At 34.6% G+C, this 24,917-nt stretch overlaps 2 protein-coding genes across 8 annotated transcripts in view; one reads left to right on the top strand and one right to left on the bottom strand.

Moving 5' to 3' along the window:
• The window catches only part of FAM162B (family with sequence similarity 162 member B), a 39,269-nt gene that overhangs the window by 11,465 nt on the left and 2,887 nt on the right, over positions 1–24,917 (top strand). For 2 of the 4 annotated variants that reach the window (XM_003827576.6, XM_008952915.5), the window contains exon 4: positions 1,806–2,304. The exons of the other annotated variants lie outside the window; for them this stretch is intronic. In XM_003827576.6, the coding sequence (XP_003827624.1) occupies positions 1,806–1,904 (99 nt within the window). In that variant the 3' untranslated portion in view covers positions 1,905–2,304. Of the gene's footprint in view, positions 1–1,805; positions 2,305–24,917 lie in introns of those variants that run through there. 4 annotated transcript variants of the gene reach the window in all.
• Positions 12,619–24,917, bottom strand: part of KPNA5 (karyopherin subunit alpha 5) — a 64,141-nt gene continuing 51,842 nt past the window's right edge. For 2 of the 4 annotated variants that reach the window (XM_034962746.4, XM_034962748.3), the window contains 3 exons: positions 24,739–24,917; positions 22,131–22,363; positions 12,619–12,979 (listed from right to left, as the gene is read on the bottom strand). In XM_034962746.4, the coding sequence (XP_034818637.1) occupies positions 22,176–22,363; positions 24,739–24,917 (367 nt within the window). In that variant the 3' untranslated portion in view covers positions 12,619–12,979; positions 22,131–22,175. Of the gene's footprint in view, positions 12,980–18,850; positions 22,364–24,738 lie in introns of those variants that run through there. The other 2 variants (XM_057302582.2, XM_063604996.1) reach the window with 1 other exon arrangement.

The following is a 24,917-nucleotide window of genomic DNA, read 5'->3' as shown; positions in this document are numbered from 1 at the left end:
AATGTGTTCCTATTGCTTTCTTGACCTCAGTGGACATCGTAGTTCTTATCCTACTTTGAAGACTCTTTATTTAGACTCAGTTTGACACAACGTTTCAATGCTTGGGTGCTGATAAATCTCATTACATTTTGGGGAAGCAGTTGACAATTCTGCTTGATTAGCAAATATTTTCTTCTGCCGAATCAGTGCTGAATCAGTATCTTCCCTCCCTCAGATTCTGCTCAATCTGAGTTCAATCTACTGGAGCTGCTAAAACTATGTCTAGGTTGAGAATATCTGGATTATAAAGGAATTTGGTCTCCCTGCACTTCAAAGCCACTCCTCTACAGAAATTCTGGCACATAGTAGCCAGTCTCTCCATTCTTCAACCAAGAAAAGAATATTTTTGGCACATAGGGAAATAGTTAGTTATAAATGGATATATGAAAAACACTGGAATAGGCCAATGTGGCATTTTTCACTTACCCTTTGTTGGAGAATGCAAACTAGCCATTGTCCTTCCATAAAAATCCTCAGAAGCTCTGAAGTGAGAGCATTGGGAATGAAAATCGTTTATCTTTTATGAAACGGTTTCTTCGCTTGGTTTCCGTGGTACCACACTCACGTAGGTTGTCTGTTGGCCACGTCTTCCAAGTTTACTCTGCCAGTTTCTCCTATTCTCCTGGACCTCATAACAGTGGAATCTCCCCATGGATCAGTCTTTAGTCTTTCCGTTCTCTAGCTACACTCACTCCCTTGGGGATCTTACCAAGTCTTCTGGATTTAAATACCTTCTATATTCCAAGGACTCTCAAATTTATATTTCAGCTAATGTCTTCCTTCTGCACTTCAAATTCATATAGTCAGTTGCTTACTTAACATTTCCCTTTGGATGTCTAATGGAATCTCAAACTTAACGTGTCAAAAGTTGAACTCTAGATCTTCCCCCAGACAACCCTGAGCCACCCTTTTCTGTACTGTTTTCCTCCTCTCAGTTGATGTCAACTCTATCTTTCTAGCTGCTCATGGATAAGTCATCAGCAACCCCATTGGCTCCACTTTCAAAATACAGCCAAATTGGAGCACTCCTCAGTATCTCTCCTGAGATACCAATATACATCTATTGCCTGGTTCATTGCAATATCTTCTAAATGGTCCCACCACTGTCCCTCTTGCCTGTCTCCAATTCATTTTTCATTTTTAATAACAATGCATGTACCTTAAAGAAATTGTGGCAGATGGAGATGCAGAAAAGGTTAGCAAGTTCAGGTAAATTTGGGGAAGTAAAAAGGATAGAACTTTGTGGTGAATTCATTGTGGAAGCAGAAAAGAAAATGGAATAAAGAAGTGAAAAGGCCTGGGTTTTTTTGACTTGAGGAAGTAGGTGGATGATGCTGCCATTTAGTGAGATGTGTATGGCTAGGGAAAGACTGGTAGGCAGGGGGAACAAAATATGTCAACTCTCTATTTTGGCTATATTAAATGTGAGATGCACACTAGGTATCCATCAATATATATTAAATGCTTATTTATTTTACTAAGGACTTTGTATGTCTCTCAGTTTGAGGACTTATAGCTTTCCTCACTTCTGAAAAAGTCTATGCTGTCATAACTTCAAATATGGCCTCTTTACCCATTCAGTCTGTTCTCTCTTCCCATTATTAACATATGTTAGAACTTCTAATTCTATTCCCTCCTGTGTATTTCTATCTCAAATACAAATTTTTCCAGTTTCCAGAGAGTCACAGTGAGATATATATACATATATGTATATATATATATATACATGTATCTATATATATATATATATTTCTTCCCCCCCACAGGCTGTAGAACGACATGAATCCTTAACAAGTTGGAACTTGGCAAAGAAAGCTAAGTGGCGTGAAGAAGCTGCATTGGCTGCACAGGCTAAAGCTAAATGATATTCTAAGTGACAAAGTGTTCACCTGAATACCATCCCTGTCATCAGCAACAGTAGAAGATGGGAAAAATAGAATATTTACCAAAATATCTGCCATGGTTTTATTTTGGTAACAAGAAGCACAATGTCTTTTTTATTTTTATTTTTTAGTAAACTTTTACTGAAGTATACCATGCATTCAAAAAGTGCACAAAAGTGTATACAGTCTGATAGATATTTATGTCGTGAACACCTGTGTAACCACTGCCAAAGTGAAGATGTAGAATATTGGCAACACTTCACAGCCTCATTCCTGCCTTTTCTCAGCCATTACCTCCCAAACATAGCAGTTTTTCTGAGTTTCATCACCTTTGATTCATTTTGCCTGTTTTTGAACTTTATATAAATGGATTTATACATTATGCACTTGTGTGTGTGGATTATTTACCTGACATTAGTTATAAGGTTAATCCACAAATTGTGTGTACCATTAGTTCATCCATTGTCATTGCTGTATTCTGTTGTATAAACATACCACAATTTATTTTGATATTTGGCACAGTTTCTGGCCACTACATATAATGCTAAAATGAGCACATTGTATATGTCATTAAAATGAGGTTGAACTAATCATTAAGGGCTCATTAAAATCAAAACTAATTTTCAACCAAAATTTCACTGTATTTAGCAGCTGGGTAGTACCTCTGATTATTCTTTTTATAGTTTGTAACTAGGTGAAATAGGTTGAATTATTAATTCTAAAACCTATTCCTAAAATGGTAAAGTACTAAAACAGTAATTGTAACAGCAATTTTGAAAATGACAAAAATGTTAGAGAAAAAAAATGGTATACATTAATGATCGTCAAACTTGCTTAAGCCCTAAAATAACTTTTTAAAATTACATCTCTCATCCCTGCACAAGTTTAACTTCACATTTGTTATTTTTTAACCATAAATGTAAGTATTATAAAAGATATAACTTCTGGCATATTGTATAGTTCATGTGCTTTAAGTGCATTTTCCATCATAACCTTGAAGCCACATAATTAGCTCAATCAGTTTGTGGAGGATGTCTGCCTGTCCATTTTGAGGTACAAAGCCAGTTCTTATTGTCAAACTAATGAGCCAAATCAAACTTATACAGTCACAGATCATTTAATGATGGGGATACATTCTGAGAAATGCATTGTTAGGTGATTTTATCATTGTACAAACATGACAGAGTATACTTACATAAACCTAGATAGTATATGTATTTTTATTTATATGTATTTTTCATATGGAAAACCAAACGTCCCAGCACCATTACTGAATTATCAGTCATGTCCCCTACTTGATCTGCAGTGCCAATACCAAGTGCCATATATCAGACTTCTATGTATGCTCCCTATAACCTTGGGGACCACTGTTGTATATGTGGTTCATTCATCTTACACCAAAATGTCATTATGTGGCACGTAACTATACTTTCTGTTAGAAAAAGGCTTACTTTGATTTGAAAATGAAAATGTTAATATATATTCCTGTGACAATAATCTCATTTTTGAATCCTAACTCTTAGATAGAGAAAGCATGAAGCATTGTTATGAGTCTGTGTCTTGGATGAACCAAGGCACTGCTGCTTTATTATTTTTTTAATTTGTAGATTTATACACAATAGATGTACATAAATTCAGGGTACATGAGATAATTTGATATATTCTTATAAGGTGTAAAGATAAAATCAGTGTACTTATCTGTCACCTTAAATATTTGTCTTTATGCTAGAACCATTTGAATGATTCTCTTCTAGCTATTTTGAAATATACAATAGATCACTGTAAACTATAGTCACCCTACTGATCTATCTAGCACTAGATCTTACTTCTTCTACCAAACCATATGTTTGTACCTGTTAATCAACTTATCTTCATTGCCCTCTCTCCACCACTCTCTCTGGCCTCTGGTAACCACCTGTCTATGCTCTGTCTTCATGAGACCCACTGTGGCACTGGCTGCTTTCACATTTTGCACAGTGACTCCCTTTGTTTTGCTCTCATGGAACTCCCTCTCTGGAGCTATTAATTCTTAAATTATTCTTTGTCATCCAGAAGGTTTTTGTATCACAAAGCACAGCATGAGTAAGGTTCAGAATGAGAGTGAAGTGCTCTCTTTTTGCACAATAGTGTAAGGTTGGTTATGAGGAGAGGTGAGAAAGGAGAGCCGTCAGACCACATTCTTGGGCATATACATTGTAGGAGGGAGTATATATGGGGTTAAAATAACTGGAAATCAATTATCTTAAAATTATACTACTCTTTAAAAGTCTTTTTATACCTTGAGGATTCCTGGAATATTCTAAATATTGAGATACTCAGAATATCTATAAGAATGAATATGATGATTTCCATTTCTGGTTACATAGAAGATGAGATGTCCAGAGAAAGTCTTCTAGTATTGGACTAAATAATCTGGACAAAATATTTTTTTAAACATCTTTTAAAATACTTGGTTAAACTGTTGGGAAAAGAAGGAAGATCCTTGTCATAGATAGTCATAGATAACAAAGTAAAAATCTAGAGTGTTAATAAGCATATCTGATGCTGCTATTTGCCATGGGCATATCCAGTTATCCTAAGTGGTTATATGCTGGAGAGAATAGTCAAAAACATGAGACCTGTAAAGGCTGAGAGAACATCAACACAAAGGCAGAATCCCAGAAAGGTTACACTATCCATATGGTTGAACTGGAGTTTGGTAGTGATGGGGTGCACATATCAGAGTTCTACCAGACAAATGGAACAATAGGAGATATAATGTCCTATTTCTCTGGTAGAATATATATCATATTCATCCTTATAAATATTCTCTTTGAGCTGTTCAATTAATATTTAGAAATTTCAGGAATCTTGAAGGTGTAAAAAGACTTTTAAGGAGTAGCATATTTTTAAGATAATTGAAAGTGTGTATACTTACATGTACATATGTATGTATATGTAAAAGATAGAAAGATGATAGATAGATAGATAGATATAGACAGACAGATAGATTATAGGAATTAGCTTACCTGATTGCGGGGGCTGGCAAATCAGAAACCTGTAGGGCAGGCCAGCAGGCTGAGAATTCTCTGGCAGAAGCTGAAGCTACAGTCCAAAGGCAACATTTTTTTTTCTTCCTCAGGGAAACCTCAGTTTTATTATTAAGGCCTTTCAACTGATTGGATGACACCTACCCAGATTATCAAAGATACCTCCTTTAATTAGACTTATCTGACTATAGATGCTTACCCAACTACAGAATACTTTCACAGCAACATTTAGATTCATGTTTAATTGGAAACTGGGTACGATAGCCTAGCCAAATTTACACATAAAACCAATCATCACAGTGCTCCAGAGAGAGAGACACAAAGAGAGGAGAAATTTACTTATCATCTTGAGATCTAAATGAACAGTAAGAGAGACAGAGTAAAAAAGAGAGAGAAACCTATCATGTTAATATCTTAAAAAAAGAAAAAATAGAGGAAAAAAATCTTTAAGAACACTTAACCATGTTTGTTATTACATGTTTTTTGAGACCAGATTTTATGCCATCTGTGTTAACCCCCCCCACATAAGTCTACATCAAGTATTTGGTTAAAAGTGCTCACAGCAGAATTTACTGAGGATTTAATGGAAGTGTTCTAAAACTGGATTGTTGTAATGCACAACTGCACAAGTGGGTAAATTTACAAAGAAAAATGTACACATAAAATGGGTGAATTTTATGGTATATAAAAATTACAGTGGTATATAGAAATTATATGAAAATAAAACTGCTTTAAAAAGTGACCTGAACAACATACTATGTTTCCAAGGCTGGGATGTGGTAGGTATTCTTACATGTTGCTGTTCTGAATAGAAGATAGTATGACCCTTGCGGATGGAAATTGGACAGTTTCTAGCAAAACTGCATGTTTATGGACCTAACAGTTTACAGTGATTTTCACTGTCATACTATTTGCAGTAGCAAAGGCTGAAAACAATTTAATTGTCCATCAGTAGAGGATTGATTGAATAAATAATGCTAGGTTCACACAATGGAGTACTGTGCAGATGTGGTAAGAAATGAAGAGCTCTGCATCCTGCTATGGAATGAGCTACAGAATAGAGTTAAATGAGAAAAGTGCATTGGAGGAAAGCATATGTAGTATTCAGTAAAGGGAGGGGAGCTGTAAATGTATTTATTATTATGTTAAAAAAACAATGGTAGTATAAACCAAGAAAAAGTTTTTAATGTTATATATAGAAGAAAGGAAGAAATAGGTGGAGGTGAGGCAGTGATAAAAGTGAAACTTTTCTGCATATAACTTGTTTTATCCTCTTGAACAATGTAAAGGTCATATATTAAATAAAATTGTTAAAAAAAGTGGTCAACTTTTTTAAAAACTCAAAACCAAAATCGAACAGATAAACCCGTGTATTAAATTGGTAGGATGGCCAGATGGAGAGTGAATATTTCAAGTGATTTAAAAATATTTCTAGTGGTATATACTCGATGTTTAAAAAAGATATCCCCTCCCCATCTCCCAGAAAACATTTTCAGTAAGCAAATTGTGATGATTAATTTTAGGTGTCTACTTGACTAGATTAAGGAATATGCAGATAGCTGTTATAACATTATTTCTGGGTGTATCTGTGAGGGTGTTTCTGGAAGAGATTGACATTTGAATTAGTGGGCTTTTAAAGAAAATGCACCCTCTGTGTAGACAGGAACCATCCAACCAGCTGAGGACTTAAAACAAAAAGGTAGAGGAAAGATGAATTCATTCTCTCTTCTGGAGCTGGCACATCCATCTTCTGTCATTCATTGGTCATCAGACCTCCAGGTTCTCTAGCTTTGGACTCTAAGACTTGCAGAAGCCCCGTGGATTCTAGGGCTTTCACCCTTGCACTGAGAGTTATACCATCAGCTTTCCTGGTTCTGAGGCTTTCAGACTTGGACCAGGCCAGACTACCCACCTTCCTAGTTCTCCAGCTTGGAGATGGCCTATTGTGAGACTTCTCAGCTTCTATAATTGCATAAGCCAATTCCCCTAATAAATCCCTTCTCATGTGTCTATCTATTGTTATTAGTTCTCTCTGGAGAATCCTAATACACATACTATTAGTGATAATATTGGTATTGTTAATATGACAACCATACAAATATATGTTACATATATAAAATGATACAGCAAGTGAGTTAAAAGGAAAAAACACACACACATTTTTTGGGCCAGGCGCAGTGACTCACACCTGTAATCCCAGCACTTTGAGGGGCCAAGGCAGGCGGATCACCTGAGGTCAGGAGTTCGAGACCAGCCTGGCCAACATGGTGAAACCCTGTCTCTACTAAAAATACAAAATATTAGCCGGGCATGGTGGCACATGCCTGTAATCCCAGCTACTCAGGAGGCTGAGGCAGGAGAATCGCTTGAACCGGGGAGGCGGAGGATGCAGTGAGCCGAGATTGTGCCATTGTACTCCAGCCTGGGCAACAAGAGGGATACTCTTGTCTCCCAAAAAAAAAAAAAAAAAAAATGCCAGGCGTGATGGCTCACACCTGTAATCCCAGCATTTTGGGAGGCCAAGGCGAGCAGATTACCTGAGGTTGGGAATTTGAGACCAGCCTGACCAATACAGAGAAACCCCTTCTCTACTAAAACTACAAAATTAGCCGGGCATGGTGGTGCATGCCTGTAATCCCAGCTACTCGGGAAGGTGAGGCAGGAGAATCGCTGGAACCCGGGAGGTGGAGGTTGTGGTGAGCCAAGATTGGTCCATTGCACTCCAGCCTGGGCAACAAAAGCGAAACTCCATCTCAAAAAAAAAACACAACAACACATTTTTCTTAGTTCTGTCCATTGATAGCAATGGACAACACAGTAGTAATATGCAGTCCTAGCGCCCAGATCTTGGTTTCTAACTACTATTTCATATTAAAAGAAACCCAGGGCTCCCTCCTGAGTTGGCTTATTCCAGGTCTGGTACATGAAATACACAGGATGGTCCTGGAACATCTGGCCATACAGAAAATAAGGAAGCTAATACAGCTTTGAGGCTATGTCCAAAGACCTCTAGAACCAACCTGACAACAGTGCCACCAGCCAAAAATAGGAACATCAGCAAGAATAGTAACTGGAAAAGGTTGAACCTCTTCAAACAGATTTAAATCTGTGAGTTCAAAATAATAAAACAAAAACAAGAAATCAGGTCACTGTTAGAGAAGGCCAGGGAATCACATTATTTTGAAAATAGTTAAAGGAAAGGAAGAACTGAAATTGTCTCTGTTGCTGATGATGTGATGTTATACATAGAAAGCCCTAAAGCCTCTTCCAAAAAAGCTGTTAAAACTGATAAAGGAATTCAGTAAAGTTGCAGGATACAAAACCAGCAGCATTTCTATAACCTAACTACAAATTATTCAAGGGAGAAATTAAGAAACAACTCCATGTACAATAGCACCAAAAAATACTGAAAGATAAATCAACCAGAGAGGTAAAAGATCTACATGCCAAAAACTATAAATAAAACATTGAGAAATGAAATTGAAGAAGACATAAATAAATGGAAAGATATCCTGTGTTCATGGATTGGAAGAATATTGTTAAAATGTCCAAAACTATCCAAAACAATCTACAGATTCAATGCAATCCCTATCAAAAGTCTAATGACATTTTCCACAGAAATAGAAAAAGAAATTCTAAAATCGGTATGGAACCACAGAAGACTCCAGATAGCCAAAGCAATATTGTTTAAAAAGAACAATGCTGGAGGAATCACAATATCTGATTTCAAAATATATTACTAAGCTTTAGTAATCAAAATAGCATGGTACTGGCATCAAAACAGACACAACAAGCAGTGGAAAAGAATAGAGAGCCCAGAAATAAACCCACATATCTATATGGTCAATTGATTTTTGACAAAGGTGTCAAGAACACCCAATGGAGAGTCTTTCAGTAAATGGTGTTGGAAAAACTGGACATCCACATGCAAAAGAATGAAATAAGACCTTCATCTCACACTATGTAGAAAAATCAACTTGAAATGGATTAAAAACTTAAACATAAGACCTGAGACTGTAAAACTAGTAGAATAAAACAGAGAAAAGCTCTATGACATTGGTATGGGCAATGATTTTTTGGATAAGAACTCCGAAGCACAAGCAACAAAAGAAAAAAGACAAATGTGATTACTTATGAGAGAGGAGATAAAAAGAGACTAGCTAGGCAGATAGTTAAGGCAAAAAGTTCTTGGCAGAACTTCCCTTCTAACAAAAACCAGCCAAAGAAATCACTTTTTTTCTAACAAAGAGCAGCCTGGAAGATCGGGCTGCAAACAGTGATAAGGAAGCTGGAAGCTTGCATGCGGGGAATGTCTGCAACTGCACTGGTAGAAAGGGGTACCTGGGGCCACGCATGTCCACCATGGGGGCTCCACCTCCCCCTTTTTTTTAGCACGTGCACAGTAGGAAAGCAAAGTGGAGTCACTCAGGCAAAGGACCCACAGCATAATAAAAGGTTGGGGTGGGGGATGCCAGAGATTCACATTCTATGCAGATAGCATACCTGGTCCTAACCAGTTTTTTGTGCCCTATGAGATAAGATACTGCCTCCCTACTAACTCACTTATAAAACCCTTGCATTTCACTGCTGAATGGCAACCCTTTTGGGACCGCTCTCTGCAACAAACGTTGTTCTCTTTTGTCTATTAAACGTCTGCTTCTGCTCTGACCTCACCCTTGGCGTGTGTGCGTCCTTGATTTACTCGGCCATGAGACCAAGAACTTCAGATGCCACCCCAGGTAATGAGGCCATTTCACTTCAAACTAAAAAAAAAATTATCATAGCAAAGAAAACAATCAATAGAGTGAAGAGAAAGCCCATGGATTAGGAGAAAATATGTGCAAATTATATATGTGATACAGAGTTTCTATCCAAAATATATTAGAAACTCAACTCAATAGCAGGAAAAATAAATTACCCAATTAAAAAATGGACAAAGGACCTGATAGACACTTATCCAAAAAAGACATACAAATGGCCAATAGATATATGAAAAAAATGCTTAAAATCACTGATCATAGGGAAATACAAATTAAAATTATAATGATACATTACCTCACATCTGTCAGAATGGCTATTATCAAAAAGATGAAAGATAAGTATTGGTGAGGATGTGGAGAAAAGGCACCTTTTGTACACTGTTGGTAGAATGCAAATATAGCTATTATAGAAAAAAGTACAGACATTCGTCAAAAAATTTCAAATAGAATTACCATATAATCCAGCAATCCCACTTCTGGATATATATCCTAAGGACTTGAAATCAGTATGTCAAAGCGATATCTGCACTTGCATGTTCATTGCAGCATTATTCACAATGGCCATGATATGAAAGCAACCTAATTGCCCATCAAGGAGGAATGAATAAAGAAAATGTGGTAAAATGGAATACTATTCATCCAACAAAAAGAGGAAATTCTAACATTTACAACATGACTGAATCTGGAGGACATTATGCTGGGTGAAATAAGCCAGGAACAAAAAGACAAAAACTGTGTGATCTCACTTATATGTAGAATCTAAACAACTCAAACTCATAGAAGTAGAGAGTAGAATGAAGGTTACCAGATTGGGGGATATGGAGGGGATGAGGAATGGGGAGACAGTCAAAGGGTACAAAGTTGTCAGTAAAACATATGGAATAGGTTTTAAAGATCCATTGCACAGCATGCTGACTATAGTTAGTAACCATGTATTGTGTATTTCAAAATTGCTAAAAGAGATTTTAGCCAGACACGGTGGCTCATGCCTGTAATCCCAACACTTTGGGAGACTGAGGTGGGGTGGGTGGATTGCTTGAGGCCAGGAGTTCTAGACCAGCCTGGGCAATATGGCGAAACCCCATCTCTACTAAAAATACAAAAAACTAGCCGGGCATGGTGGTGCACGCCTGTCATCCCAGCTACTTGGGAGGCTGAGGCATGAGAATTGCTTGAACCTGGGTGATGGAGGTTGCAGTGAGCCGAGATCATGCCACTGCACTCCAGCCTGGGTGACGGAGTGAGACTCTATCTTGAGGAGGGGAAAAAAAAGAGTAGATTTTAAATGTTCTCATCATAAAAAAGGGTAAGGAAGGTGACAGATATGTTAATTAGCTTGATTTTTATCATTTCATGATGCAAATATATTTTAAAAACACAATATACCCCATAAATATATACCATTATTTCTCAATTTAAAATAAAAAATACATTCATGAAAGAAAAAAAGTCTAAACAAATGGAAAAGTAAAAAAAATCTTAAAACAATTACCATGTTAAACTAGTATTTCTGAATCTATAGTCACTGAGCTAACTACAATATCATCGTGATTAAATAAGATTAAAATCTTTTTAGTTTTTGAAATGTTGCTTATTATACTTTAAAAACGCATTTGTACAGCTGATTATTTAAAACTGGAATTAAATATCAATTAGTGGAGTTTGACATCTTTCAAAACATAGACTCTAGAGAGAACAATAAAAAGGGGTGCTTGTTCATTTAAAAAAAAAAAAGGATTTTCCCCCTTTTAAAGTATAATTTCTATCCCAACAAAAAACTTAGTGGCAAATCCCCAACACTAGGACAGATTTGTCAGTTTTACGGGTACAACTGGAATACCCCTTCCTTACATAACAGAATATTATTCATATAAGTCGTCTTCAACTTTCACACAGAAAGTGTGATAGCTTTAAAAGAAATTTACCTTAATGTACGTGCTTCAAAATACAATATTGAAGGATTATCCTTTGAAAAATTTTAAATCCCACTCTAAGATGCAAGCAGGAATAGATGTATAGATGTTCACTTGAATACAGTAAGCTGTGACAAATTACTGAGCTAGAAAGCCAATATTTTAAATTTTTATACCAATAGGATTTTCCTATTTGTTGAACTTTTTAAATTGGTGTCTTCTCTTCATGGTGTCTTAGGGCACAGTCAGAAATAAAATAAAGTAGGTAGGTTCAAGTAGTGCTTTCAAAGATGTGAGAGTTTTAAAACACACCAATATTTAACTCTTATTTTTGTGTGTCTTATTCTGTTAGGAGTATATAAAAAATAGGCTGTGGTTAGTACAACAGAAATCAGTATCAAATGAAGGAGAATTGTGTTATCTAATAGAGGGATTTCCAAAAATGACTTCTACTTTGGGTTAAATATGTTTATTTAAAAAACAACTCTCTCTCCATAGTCAAGACTTTTAGATGTCTATTATCGGTAGAAACTTGTGGTTCTTTATACTCCTGTTTACATTTCATGAGGTAGTTCATACATGTATTTTCAAGTGTAATGGGTAATGGCCAGTGTATTTGTTAAAAACTATACATATCACGTTTATGTAGGTACGAATGTATATTCTATATACACATGTGTATTCTAATATATTTCTGAGGCGATGTTAATGAATTACCACATGCACAGGAAAAATAATAACTGTCATCTGACCCATAAATCTGCATTTGTGTTTTAGTATGTGTATATAAAAAGTTATTTACCCAGTAATGTTATTTGACATCAAATTGCAACAAATAAAATTTCTTGGTGCTAGTGGTTTGCATGATAAACACAAGTTTTTTGTGTATTTATGACCAGCACTTGGATTGGGTGAAAAGATAGTTACCCCTGTGGTTCAAGAAGGGGGAAAATAAAAGACCTGATTGTTTCATAAAAAGCATAAAACATTAATACACAAAGTAGATTCTTTTATTCTGGAATTGTGACTGAAGGACAGTCATGGGGATTAAGAACAATGCTTTAAAAAAAATCTTGCTTCCCTTCAGTTAAATCATTTCCTTAACTGTTTCCTGTCACCGCTTTTTTGTTGTTTTTTGTTTGTTTTTTAACAGTAAATCCCAGAACAAAGGTTTAATAATCTTCTTTTCCATCAGCTGACTGCTTTTTTGGATGGTAGGCATTCTCTGGTGCATTGGTACAGAAGACTTCACAATGGAAGTTCATGCTTGATCTTTCAATATGATCATGATATTTTTCCTCTTGGCATAATATGGCTGCTGTGTCCTCATCATTCAATGAAAAAGTCTGTCATTTCTACCACAAAGACCAAAGGGAAAATATTTTCAAATAAGTTTCAACTATTTTATTAAAATTCACTTAACAAGTACTCTGAAAATGTCAACTATTGTTCTGTACTTTTAGCACATAAATGTACAAATTCTCATCTGAACCTTAAAAAAAAGATGTAATTCTAAATTTCTATGCACAAAATAATGTAAAAAACATATGAAACATAAAAAAATCATCAGAACTATATGGAAAGTTCAAAATCCACCAATCATCTTGGGAGATTTTAACACACCTCTCTTAGAAACTGGCGAGTTAGAAACTGACGAATTAAGCAGACTAGTATGTAAAAGACATGAATCAATTAACAAAACACATTCTTTTCTTACACACATGGGCCATTTCACTAAAACCAACACATACCAGATCATAAAGCAAGTATCAACGAATTTCAAACTCATGTAATCACATCACAACTTAGAAGTTAGTGGCATAATATTTTTAAGGTCTGAAATTTAAAAGTACATTTCTTTTTTTTTTATTATACTTTAAGTTTCAGGGTACATGTGCACAATGTGCAGGTTAGTTACATATGTATACATGTGCCATGTTGGTGTGCTGCACCCATTAACTCATTTAGCATTAGGTATATCTCCTAAAGCTATCCCTCCCCCCTCCCCCAACCCCACAACAGTCCCCAGAGTGTGATGTTCCCCTTCCTGTGTCCATGTGTTCTCATTGTTCAATTCCCACCTACGAGTGAGAAGATGTGGCATTTGGTTTTTTGTTCTTGCGATAGCTTACTGAGAAGGATGATTTCCAATTTCATCCATGTCCCTACAAAGGACATGAACTCATCATTTTTTATGGCTGCATAGTATTCCATGGTGTATATGTGCCACATTTTCTTAATCCAGTCTATCATTGTTGGACATTTGGGTTGGCTCCAAGTCTTTGCTATTGTGAATAGTGCTGCAATAAACATATGTGTGCATGTGTCTTTATAGCAGCATGATTTATATTCCTTTGGGTATATACCCAGTAATGGGATGGCTGGGTCAAATGGTATTTCTAGTTCTAGATCCCTGAGGAATCGCCAAACTGACTTCCACAATGCTTGAACTAGTTTACAGTCCCACCAACAGTGTAAAAGTGTTCCTATTTCTCCACATCCTCTCCAGCACCTGTTGTTTCCTGACTTTTTAATGATTGCCATTCTGACTGGTGTAAGATGGTATCTCATTGTGGTTTTGATTTGCATTTGTCTGATGGCCAGTGATGGTGAGCATTTTTTCATGTGTTTTTTGGCTGCATAAATGTCTTCTTTTGAGAAGTGTCTGTTCATGTCCTTCACCCACTTTTTGATGGGGTTGTTTTTTTCTTGTAAATTTGTTTGAGTTCATTGTAGATTCTGGATATTAGCCCTTTGTCAGATGAGTAGGTTGTGAAAATTTTCTCCCATTTTGTAGGTTGCCTGTTCACTCTGATGGTAGTTTCTTTTGCTGTGCAGAAGCTCTTTAGTTCAATTATATCCCATTTGTCAATTTTGGCTTTTGTTGCCATTGCTTTTGGTGTTTTAGACATGAAGTCCTTTCCCATGCCTATGTCCTGAATGGTAATGCCTAGGTTTTCTTCTAGGGTTTTTATGGTTTTTGGTCTAATGTTTAAGTCTTTAATCCATCTTGAATTAATTTTTGTATAAGGTGTAAGGAAGGGATCCAGTTTCAGCTTTCTACATATGGCTAGCCAGTTTTCCCAGCACCATTTATTAAATAGGGAATCCTTTCCCCATTGCTTGTTTTTCTCACGTTTGTCAAAGATCAGATAGTTGTAGATATGCGGCATTATTTCTGATGGCTCTGTTCTGTTCCATTGATCTATATCTGTTTTGGTACCAGTACCATGCTGTTTTGGTTACTGTCGCCTTATAGTATAGTTTGAAGTCAGATAGCGTGATGCTTCCAGCTGTGTTCTTTTGGCTTAGGATTCACTTGGCGATGCAGGCTCTTTTTTGGTTCCATATGAACTTTAAAGTAGTTTTTTCCAATTCTGTGAAGAAAGTCATTGGTAGCTTGATGGGGATGGCATTGAATCTATAAATTACCTTGGGCAGTATGGCCATTTTCACGATATTGATTCTTCCTACCCATGAGCATGGAATGTTCTTCCATTTCTTTGTATCCTCTTTTATTTCATTGAGCAGTGGTTTGTAGTTCTCCTTGAAGAGGTCCTTCACGTCCCTTGTAACTTGGATTCCTAAGTATTTTATTCTCTTTGAAGCAATTGTGAATGGGAGTTCACTCATGATTTGGCTGTTTGTCTGTTATTGGTGTATAAGAATGCTTGTGATTTTTGTACATTGATTTTGTATCCTGAGACTTTGCTGAAGTTGCTTATCAGCTTAAGGAGATTTTGGGCTGAGACAATGGGGTTTTCTAGATATACAATCATGATGTCATCTGCAAACAGGGACAATTTGACTTCCTCTTTTCCTAATTGAATACCCTTTATTTCCTTCTCCTGCCTAAATGCCCTGGCCAGAACTTCCAACACTATGTTGAATAGGAGTGGTGAGAGAGGGCATCCCTGTCTTGTGCCAGTTTTCAAAGGGAATGCTTCCAGTTTTTGCCCATTCAGTATGATATTGGCTGTGGGTTTGTCATAGATAGCTCTTATTATTTTGAGATATGTCCCATCAATACCTAATTTATTGAGAGTTTTTAGTATGAAGCGTTATTGAATTTTGTCGAAGGCCTTTTCTGCATTTGTTGAGATAATCATGTGGTTTTTGTCTTTGGTTCTGTTTATATGCTGGATTACATTTATTGATTTGTGTATATTGAACCAGCCTTGCATCCCAGGGATGAAGCCCACTTGATCATGGTGGATAAGCTTTTTGATGTGCTGCTGGAATCGGTTTGCCAGTATTTTATTGAGGATTTTTGCATCAATGTTCACCAAGGATATTGGTCTAAAATTCTCTTTTTTGGTTGTGTCTCTGCAAGGCTTTGGTATCAGGATGATGCTGGCCTCAGAAAATGAGTTAGGGAGGATTCCCTCTTTTTCTATTGATTGGAATAGTTTCAGAAGGAATGGTACCAGTTCCTCCTTGTACCTCTGGTAGAATTCGGCTGTGAATCCATCTGGTCCTGGACTCTTTTTGTTGGTAAGCTATTGATTATTGCCACAATTTCAGATCCTGTTATTGGTCTATTCAGAGATTCAACTTCTTCCTGGTTTAGTCTTGGGAGGGTGTATGTGTCGAGGAATTTATCCATTTCTTCTAGATTTTCTAGTTTATTTGCGTAGAGGTGTTTATAGTATTCTCTGATGGTAGTTTGTATTTCTGTGGGATCGGTGGTGATATCCCCTTTATCATTTTTTATTGCGTCTATTTGATTCTTCTCTCTTTTCTTCTTTATTAGTCTTGCTAATGGTCTATCAATTTTCATAGGTCACGAATAAATCATAATATAAACTTTAAAATACTTAGAGCTGAATAACTTGTGGAATGCAGCTGAAATGGTACTTCAAGGTAAATTTTTAGCCTTCCCAAATTAAACATTTAACAACCTTAAATGTTTAGGGAAATTAGGGAAAGACTTAAGAATAAATCCAAAGAGAATAAAAGATTGGAAATTCTAAAATTATGAGGAAAAACTAAGGAAATAAGTAAAAAGACTATAATCACTATAACTGAATTCAGCGAAAGTGATTGAGACAAAAAGGCACCAAGAAAACAATATGAAAAATGATCAAAGCCCACATTAAACAGAGATTTTAAAAAGAACATAGATTGGTATGCTAACTTCTGCTTTAAGCCAAACTAGAGTAATAGGGACCAGGACAAAAACATAAAACAACAGTTTCCAGACATTAGACATCAGATAATGAGGAACCGTGATCTATGAAACAGAGGAAACAAACTAGTTGAGCCCTATGACTGCTCTGTCTCTTACTGCCTAGAGTTTCACCATTGCAGGGCAAGGAAGGGAAATTCAGGTATAGCCACAAAGTCTCTGAGATGGGGAGAAAGAGTTAGGAAGCCAGGGAGGACAAAACTAGAGTTCACAAGGTAGAGTACCAAATGTGACAAAACTACACAGATTGCTCCAGATTATCTGCAGAGGATTCCCCTTTGAGTCTTCAGCCGAGTATTGTTGACCACATGTGACTACTACCCAAGGCCTTCTAAAGAATAACCTGAAAGCACAAGGGGAAACAATTTTTGGAGCCCACAATGATCAGGAACAGTTTAAGTTCCACTAGCCAAAGTGAAAATCCCTTGTAATTCATAGGGTAATAGAGTACTCGGAATGGTACTGACTCAGCAGTAAAATAAACGTTGTTCTGTGCCTGCCTTACAAAGTTTAAAAGCAAGCCTTTAAAGGATCACATTTTTTCCCCTAGTAACTTGTGTTAAGAAGAACAAATATGGGAAATTCAATATCCAAACATGTAAATGCATGCAAATGAAAAATACAACTCATAATAAAAAAAATCAATAAACAGAAACAGAGCAAGAAATGACAGAATTAGTAGCAAGGCCATTCAAACAGCTATTATACTTGCTGTGTTCAAGCCAGCAGAGGAAAGCTTGAGTATGATAAAAAAATGGAAGATATAAAACAGATCCAAATTGAATTTTTAAAGATAAAATACACAATGTCTGACATAAAAAATACACTAATGGAATTAAGAGATTAGACACAGCAGAAGACAAGATTAGTGAACTTGAAGACGAAACAATGAAAACTATACAAAATGAAAAATAACCAAAAATGAGCAAAGCATTAATAAGCTGTGTGAGTATTTCAGGCAGACTAATATAAGCGGAATTGGAAATGAAAAAATGTTTAAATAATTGCTGTGTTTTCAAATTTGATGAAAACTATAAATCCATGGATCCTAGGAAGCTCAGCTAACTCCAAGAACAAGAATTGGTTGCTTTGGGGTGTAAAATATGCATTTAAAACTTTGTGTTACTCTCACGTGATTTAAAAAACATACTGTAGCCCTGCACTCCCTACTGAGCACTTGAAATATGGCTAGTGCCAGTAAAAAAGTGAACTTTTGCTTATGGTGATGGCAGCACATCTCTATGAATTTATTAGAAAATCCTATTTTTATTGCTCAAAGAAGAAACTTTGTACCCAGTCACCTCCCATTTCCAACTTTCCCCAGTCCTAGATACTAATTTATTTCTGTTTCTATAGATTTGTCTATTCCGAACATTTCATATAAATGGAATCTGGTTTCTTTCACTTAGCCTAATGTTTTCAATGTTCATCCATGTTGTACCATATATCCATATTTCATTTTATTACTGAGTAATATCCCATTTTATGAATATAACATTTTATTTATCCATTGGCTGATGAACATTTGTTTCTACATTTTGACTATCATGAATTGATCCCTTTATCAAATGACCCTCTTTATCTCCAGCAATAAATATTCCTTGCTCTGAAATGCACCTTGATATGCATTATATGGCCACCCCAACTTACTTTTGATTTGTGATAGCATGGTATATCTTTTTTCCACCCTTTTACTTTTCACCAATTTGCTTCTTGAAAACATTTTCTTAGAGGCAAAATACGGCCTTACTTTTTTATTAAAACTGATAACCTCTGCACTTTAATTGGCATGTTTAAATCATTAGTAATTACTGTGACTATTGATACAACTGAGTTTGATCTTTCTTGCTATTTGTTCCATCTTCATTTGTTTTTTCTCTTTTTCTGTCTAGTTTTGGATTAGCTATTTTTTATAATTCTATTTTTTCTCCTTTGTTAGTTTTAGAAAGTAAATGGATTTTTAACCAATAATAGCATCTGTCTTTGTTCTGTTAGGAAACAACAATCTTAAGAAAAAAATGAAATGGACACATTTATATAAATGCAATTTTAAAATATTTTATTATTTTTAATATAGTGTTGTAACATTTCATAATATTGCATACTACTCAAAAGTTGGTTTATTTAGTAGGGTAAGAATATCTTCTCTTCTTACTCCCCAGTCAGAATTTAAAGATATACTATCCTTTTAGAGCTCTATTACATTGGCTCCTAAAATGTCACATTTCATAAAACAGTAATGCTATAAACTAAACTGAATAAAGGTTAAGAACAATTTGATTTCACAGTTTCGCAAGCAGCCAGTAGATTGCTGAATTGAGAACCATAACAAAAATTCACTAAGACTTTATATTTATTTTTCCATAATGCTCCTTCTTAAAAGAAGAAAAAATATAAAGGCAAAGGTAATCTATGCTTCTTTTAGTCCCTTATCCAATAAATCAACCTTTAACTGCAAATAGGTTTTACAGTTACCAAATGATATGTTAGTTCTGTGCCAGCAGAATTTATTACTTTTTTGCTTTCTTGTTCTGGTGTTACCAGTAAGTTGACCAAATGACACTAAAATTTAAGGACACTATCACTTAAAACAACGTTTTGAAATAAAACACAGTAAAAAGACCACACCCAGTGAGTCAAGTGCTTATAAATATAAAACAAGCATAATTGCATAGATTAAATAGGAGAAATTCAGATTCAGACAAAATAAAACACCAAATTTAATTAAATAAATGAAAAGGACTCTTTCAAGTATTTTCTTGATATTTGCATTAATGCTACATGCATTCCTCTTTATAACACTTTTTTTTGGCATAGTTTCTCTTGGATTTAAATATAACAAATCTTAGAAAAGCAAGTTAAAAAAGTATTTTTCCTCCCACAAGGGCCAGTGAAGACTACTGAAAACACTTTTTGGAGCATTTTATTTATTTTTTTCTTTTCTTTCTTTCTTTTTTTTTTTTTTTTTCCTGGTCAGGGCTCTGCCTGATGAAATATTTTAAATGGTATACTTGAAAAGAGTAGCTATATTTTTGAAGAATTTTCATCACAAAGTTATTTGTTAGTCTTGATCCAATAAACTCATAACAATAAGTCAAGCCAAGCCAAGCCAAGAGCTGGTCCCAACTGCTATACAGTGCTCTTTGCAATCAAATCTAAAATTAATTACCCAAGTAATATATTTAAGGAAATAAATAAAACTGTATTTAAATGCTTATGAAGTATAATCACAGTCTGTAGAGATATGTTTGTTTTACCGGCAAAATTTAAGTTTCCTTTCACAGGTCATTCTGTGTGCATGCATCAACACACACATATTTATTATTTCTCCTTCTATAAGAACTATCTTGTTTGAAAAATTTGGCTTAGAAATTTATTATAGTGACTACAGGGTCCTCAAAATAAAAGGAGGCACAGCTGGTTAGTTTATGAATCATGCTGCATTATCAATTTTAATTGACTAGAAACAGTAGAATACCCTGTCACCTGATACTTAGAACCATCTGCACCACAAAAAGGTTAATCTGATAAATTCACCATCAATTTGGTAAGCTTTAATATAACTACCCTGTTTTTTGAATACAGATAATGCAAAAGAAAACCATTTTATACTCGGCTATATACCTTCCACTACGAAAAAAGGGGCACAGATACAATCTTCTACTTAATAATAAAAAAGGGCTGGCAGATGCACTCAGCATTACGAACACCATTTAAACCTGTATTTTACAGCTGTAGGTTTTAAGTATCTTGTCAAAAGCTTAGTTTCATGATATGTAATTTACAAAGTGACATATTCTTTAAAAGTACTCCTATATACATTTTCCTCTTGGAACGTGCCTCTGATTTCCAGCAGAAACATTACAAATACTATCATAAATGAAATCTTTTTTTAAAGAATAGACCATGAATCATATCAAAATTGCCTTAGTTCTCATCTTAAAAAGAGTTGTAAACTAAGTTTTAAGTAAGTATTCTAGGTATACAATTGGACACATAAATAGCCTATGTATAACTATAAATTAAAATATTGAGTTCAACAGTAGTTGAACTGTGAGAGTAACACACACACATATATATGTATAAATATATATATAATTTTTCTATTGAAACCTTTCTTTCAAATTTTCAGTTTGAAGAGGTTTTTGCTGTTAAATCATAAAACATACATATTGATCAATCTGACATGAATGTAATCTATGATTCATAACAAGCAGCAGAATGACCCTCTGAGTATTACTAAAAGAAAAAAGTCTATTATAGATTTGAACCATATTAAAGAATCTTTAGCAATTTTCATTATCATTTAGCATCCAAATGTTAAATGCATTTAATACAATTTAACACATAATAAGGTTATTTCTTCAGGGTAATTTTGTCATTCGAGTACCTAAACTTGTACTTGTACTTAAACTTAAACTAGTACTATTATATAGAAAATGAAACTTTTCAATTACTGCTCTGAAAAATCAGAGAAATAATTAGTTATTATTTTAGATATGCAGCACTACTTTAGATTCATGATGACATCTCTGTCATGATGCTCTTTAAAACAATGAGTGAAAAACAATAAAACACTATTTCAAAAATGGTAGCATATTTGGTTGAAATACAAAATATACTAATATACATAGCACTTACATGTTAAAAACAGAAATATTTAAACATTTTATAAAGTAATCTTTTTAATGTGTTCAACATGAAAAACAGCTTCTCCCTTCACAATTGCCACATTTTAATGGATTATCAGTACAATATTTCTTCTGTTTTATAAATAAATTTTATAGGTTTTCTGTTGCAATTTTTTGCAAAGTATAACCTACAGCACAGTGATATGTATAATTTAAGGTAATAAATATTTTCACATTCTAATTTAGCATTTGCATTATTTCATGCTTCTGAAGCTTTTTTGTTTTTATTTCTGCTTCAAGATAGAGGTAGATTTAGTAGAGACTGGATGTGTAAGACTTACTGCCAAAATGCAATTATCAATAGGTTTACTGCTAATGTGCAGTTTCCAAGAATGCTTGAAAAAATTCAGAATTACTAAGTAATGCTTCACCAAAATTCTCCTTTTCAAGCTTAAATTACTAAATAATTGCATATTCAATTATTCACAAATAGATACAAAAATCCAAACAATAGAAGATATAAATACAGGCACAACAACAAAACTAAAACAACAACAAACTACAATGAAAGGTTGCATCTGAATGGAAATTTTTGTTTCATTTTGCTTTCTAAAAGTGCATCAAATTCTCTTTACTGTTCTATGTAAAAAAACAAACATTCTTACATTGGCAACAAAGAGGAGTTACCTGAAGCTACCCTTTTTAGCCATAAATTTTTTTTCCTCCAGTAAGTTAAAGTTGAAATCCATCCATTGGTGCTTCCTGCTGCTGAAATAGAAACTGTTGTTGGTTTTCATCCACCTGAGGTACAATGCTGGGGTCATCTTCTTCTACACCAAAGTAATGTTCAATCAGATCAAATGCCTTCTGGTAAATTTCCTGATTTTCATGGCTTTGCAAAAACTCAATTTTATCCAGACCTGTTATACAAAGTATATATATATATATATATATATAAACAAACTGTTACTACAATTTCAGTATATGTTTAAATCAAAATAATAAATGAACATCATCTATCACCTCACTGGCAACGGGACTATTTTAATCTAATTGTTGCACATACCGATAGCCATCACTTACGATTTATACTTCAAGAATGAGAGTATGTAGCAGTGTCATATGAAGAAGGACCATAGGCCTGGGAGTAAGATCACAGACACCACCCTGCTAGGTGTGTGATCTTGGCCAGGTAAGTTTAGTTCTTCTGTTTCTCAACTGTAAAATGGCAGTTTTAGATTAACTCCACAGGTCCTTTCTAGAGTAATTAACAAAGCCCAAAAAGGGAAAGCAACAAAACAAATTAAATGAAGAAAATAAAACACGCTGAGCCAGAGAGTATCACTATGAAATAAATGTGTAAAATTTGCAAACCCATACAATAAAAAACATATGGCTGTTGTGCGATTTAAAAGAATTACAATCTACAATTGAAACTGAAAGGCCTCATTTTGAAAAGATGAGAAGAATGTATAGCAATCGATTTTACTGCTTATCAGAAAAAGTTCTCCACGTAAGTCTGGGTAGTGCTGAAAATACATTTCATTTAATTACAGATAAACGACTTCAATCAGATTATCACAGAAAAAAAAGCAGCAAAGCAGTCCTATCTATACACAATCACAGAATAGCTCAAACCCTAGTCTAACTTGGGGTCAAAATAATGACTGTAGTAAGACAATATTCTTAAATCAGTGACTAATATCTTGTATTCATGTAATGTCTTATCCAGTGATGTTATATAATTTGAAAGAAAGACAAAGTGATATCATGGGCTTTAAGAATCAAAAATAAAAGTCTGAATCACCCATACAATGTAAGAGGACTTAATACAGAAAAGTGAATATTTAATGCAAATAAAAGAAAATCAATTTAGATTCATGCCTTATCTAAAATAAATTCCATATGATTAAATGTTTTAAGAACCTAATTTTTAAAACTTGGCAAATAAAAAAATTAATTTTCATCAAATCTCTGTGGAGGCAATGACTTTGTAAACTTTGAAAGAATAGAAAATTAGACTGAGTTATTTAAACATAAATGAACATGGTATGTTTTATTAAAATAAAAGAATGTGTTCAATGGATGATCTGAAAAAAAATAGACCGAGGAAAAAGTCATATCAAAATAAACTACTATAAAATAAAATTCAAATTTTTACCAAAAAAAAAAGTCAAATAGATAACCAGACAAAGTACAATAAATATGCAATTTGGATAAGGACACAGACTAACTCATGAAAAATACATACTACTATCTATAGGAAATAAACCAAAAAATGTACATAAAAGCAACTTGGTGTACTATTTTACATCTGCTGAGTCCACAAAATAAACAAAACAAGTATGAGGTTGTAGAATAGATTCATACAATGCCAGTGACACTGTCAGCAACAGGCCTTTGGAAAGCAAAATGAGAAGACATCAAAAGCTTAAAAAGAAGTCAGTGCCCTAAGACTCAGCAACTGTATTCCTGAAAATTTATCCCCAGATATTAATTCCATAAAAGAAATAAACATATACACAGAAAGATGCTTATTTTGGTATACATAAAGTGATAAACTGGGAACAAACTAATGGTCAACAACAGGTTATGGTTAAACTTCCATTCAAATGGCTAAAACTTGACTCAATATGTAGCATTATGGCCAGACATGGTGGCTCATATCTGTAATTCCAGCACTTTGGGAGGTTGAGGTGGCTGGATCACTTGAGGCCAGGAGCTTGAGACCAGTCTAGCCAACATGGAGAGACCCCGTCTCTACTAAAAATACAAAAATCAGCCGGGCATGGTGGCATGCACCTGTAATCCCAGCTACTCGGGAAGCTGAGGCACATGAATTGCTTGAACATGGGAGGTGGAGGTTTCAGTGAGCCAAGACCACACCACCGCACTCCAGCCTGGGAGACGGAGTAAAACTGTGTCTCAAAAAAAAAAAAAAAAAAATTACATATTTTTATATATATATAGTATATACATAACATTATGTGGCCATTATAATAAAAATTATGTAGAAATGTAAAATTTCTCCAAAATGTTAAAAAGTAGAACATAAAACTACACATACAATACAATTAAGTCAATGTAAAGTATTTGTGCATACAGACAATGTTAAAAAAAGGTAAATAATAAAAATAAATTGTTAGGGTAATAAAATTACGGGTGACATTTTAAAACTTAAAAAAATACATACTGCTTTTACAACAAAAAAATTGTAGGGAACTGGAAGGGGAAAGTATCTATGACAGATAGTTAAGAACTGACTATAATTGCAAATTTTTAACTGACCGCTTACCATATGCTTCTTCAATGAGAGCACAGTATGGATTAATGCCTATTCCATTCTGCTTAGATTCTTGTTCTCCAAGACGTAAAATATTTTCAAGTCCATTTAAAGCCACTTGGACTATTTTGGAGTCCATAACAGTCAAAAGATCACAAAGTGGTTTAATGCAGCCTAAAGCTACCAAATAC

The sequence above is a fragment of the Pan paniscus genome, chromosome 5 (genome assembly GCF_029289425.2).
Source record: "Pan paniscus chromosome 5, NHGRI_mPanPan1-v2.0_pri, whole genome shotgun sequence".
NCBI lineage: Eukaryota > Metazoa > Chordata > Mammalia > Primates > Hominidae > Pan > Pan paniscus.
Note: the sequence above shows the minus strand (reverse complement) of the source record. Positions and strands in the feature narration are given on the sequence as shown.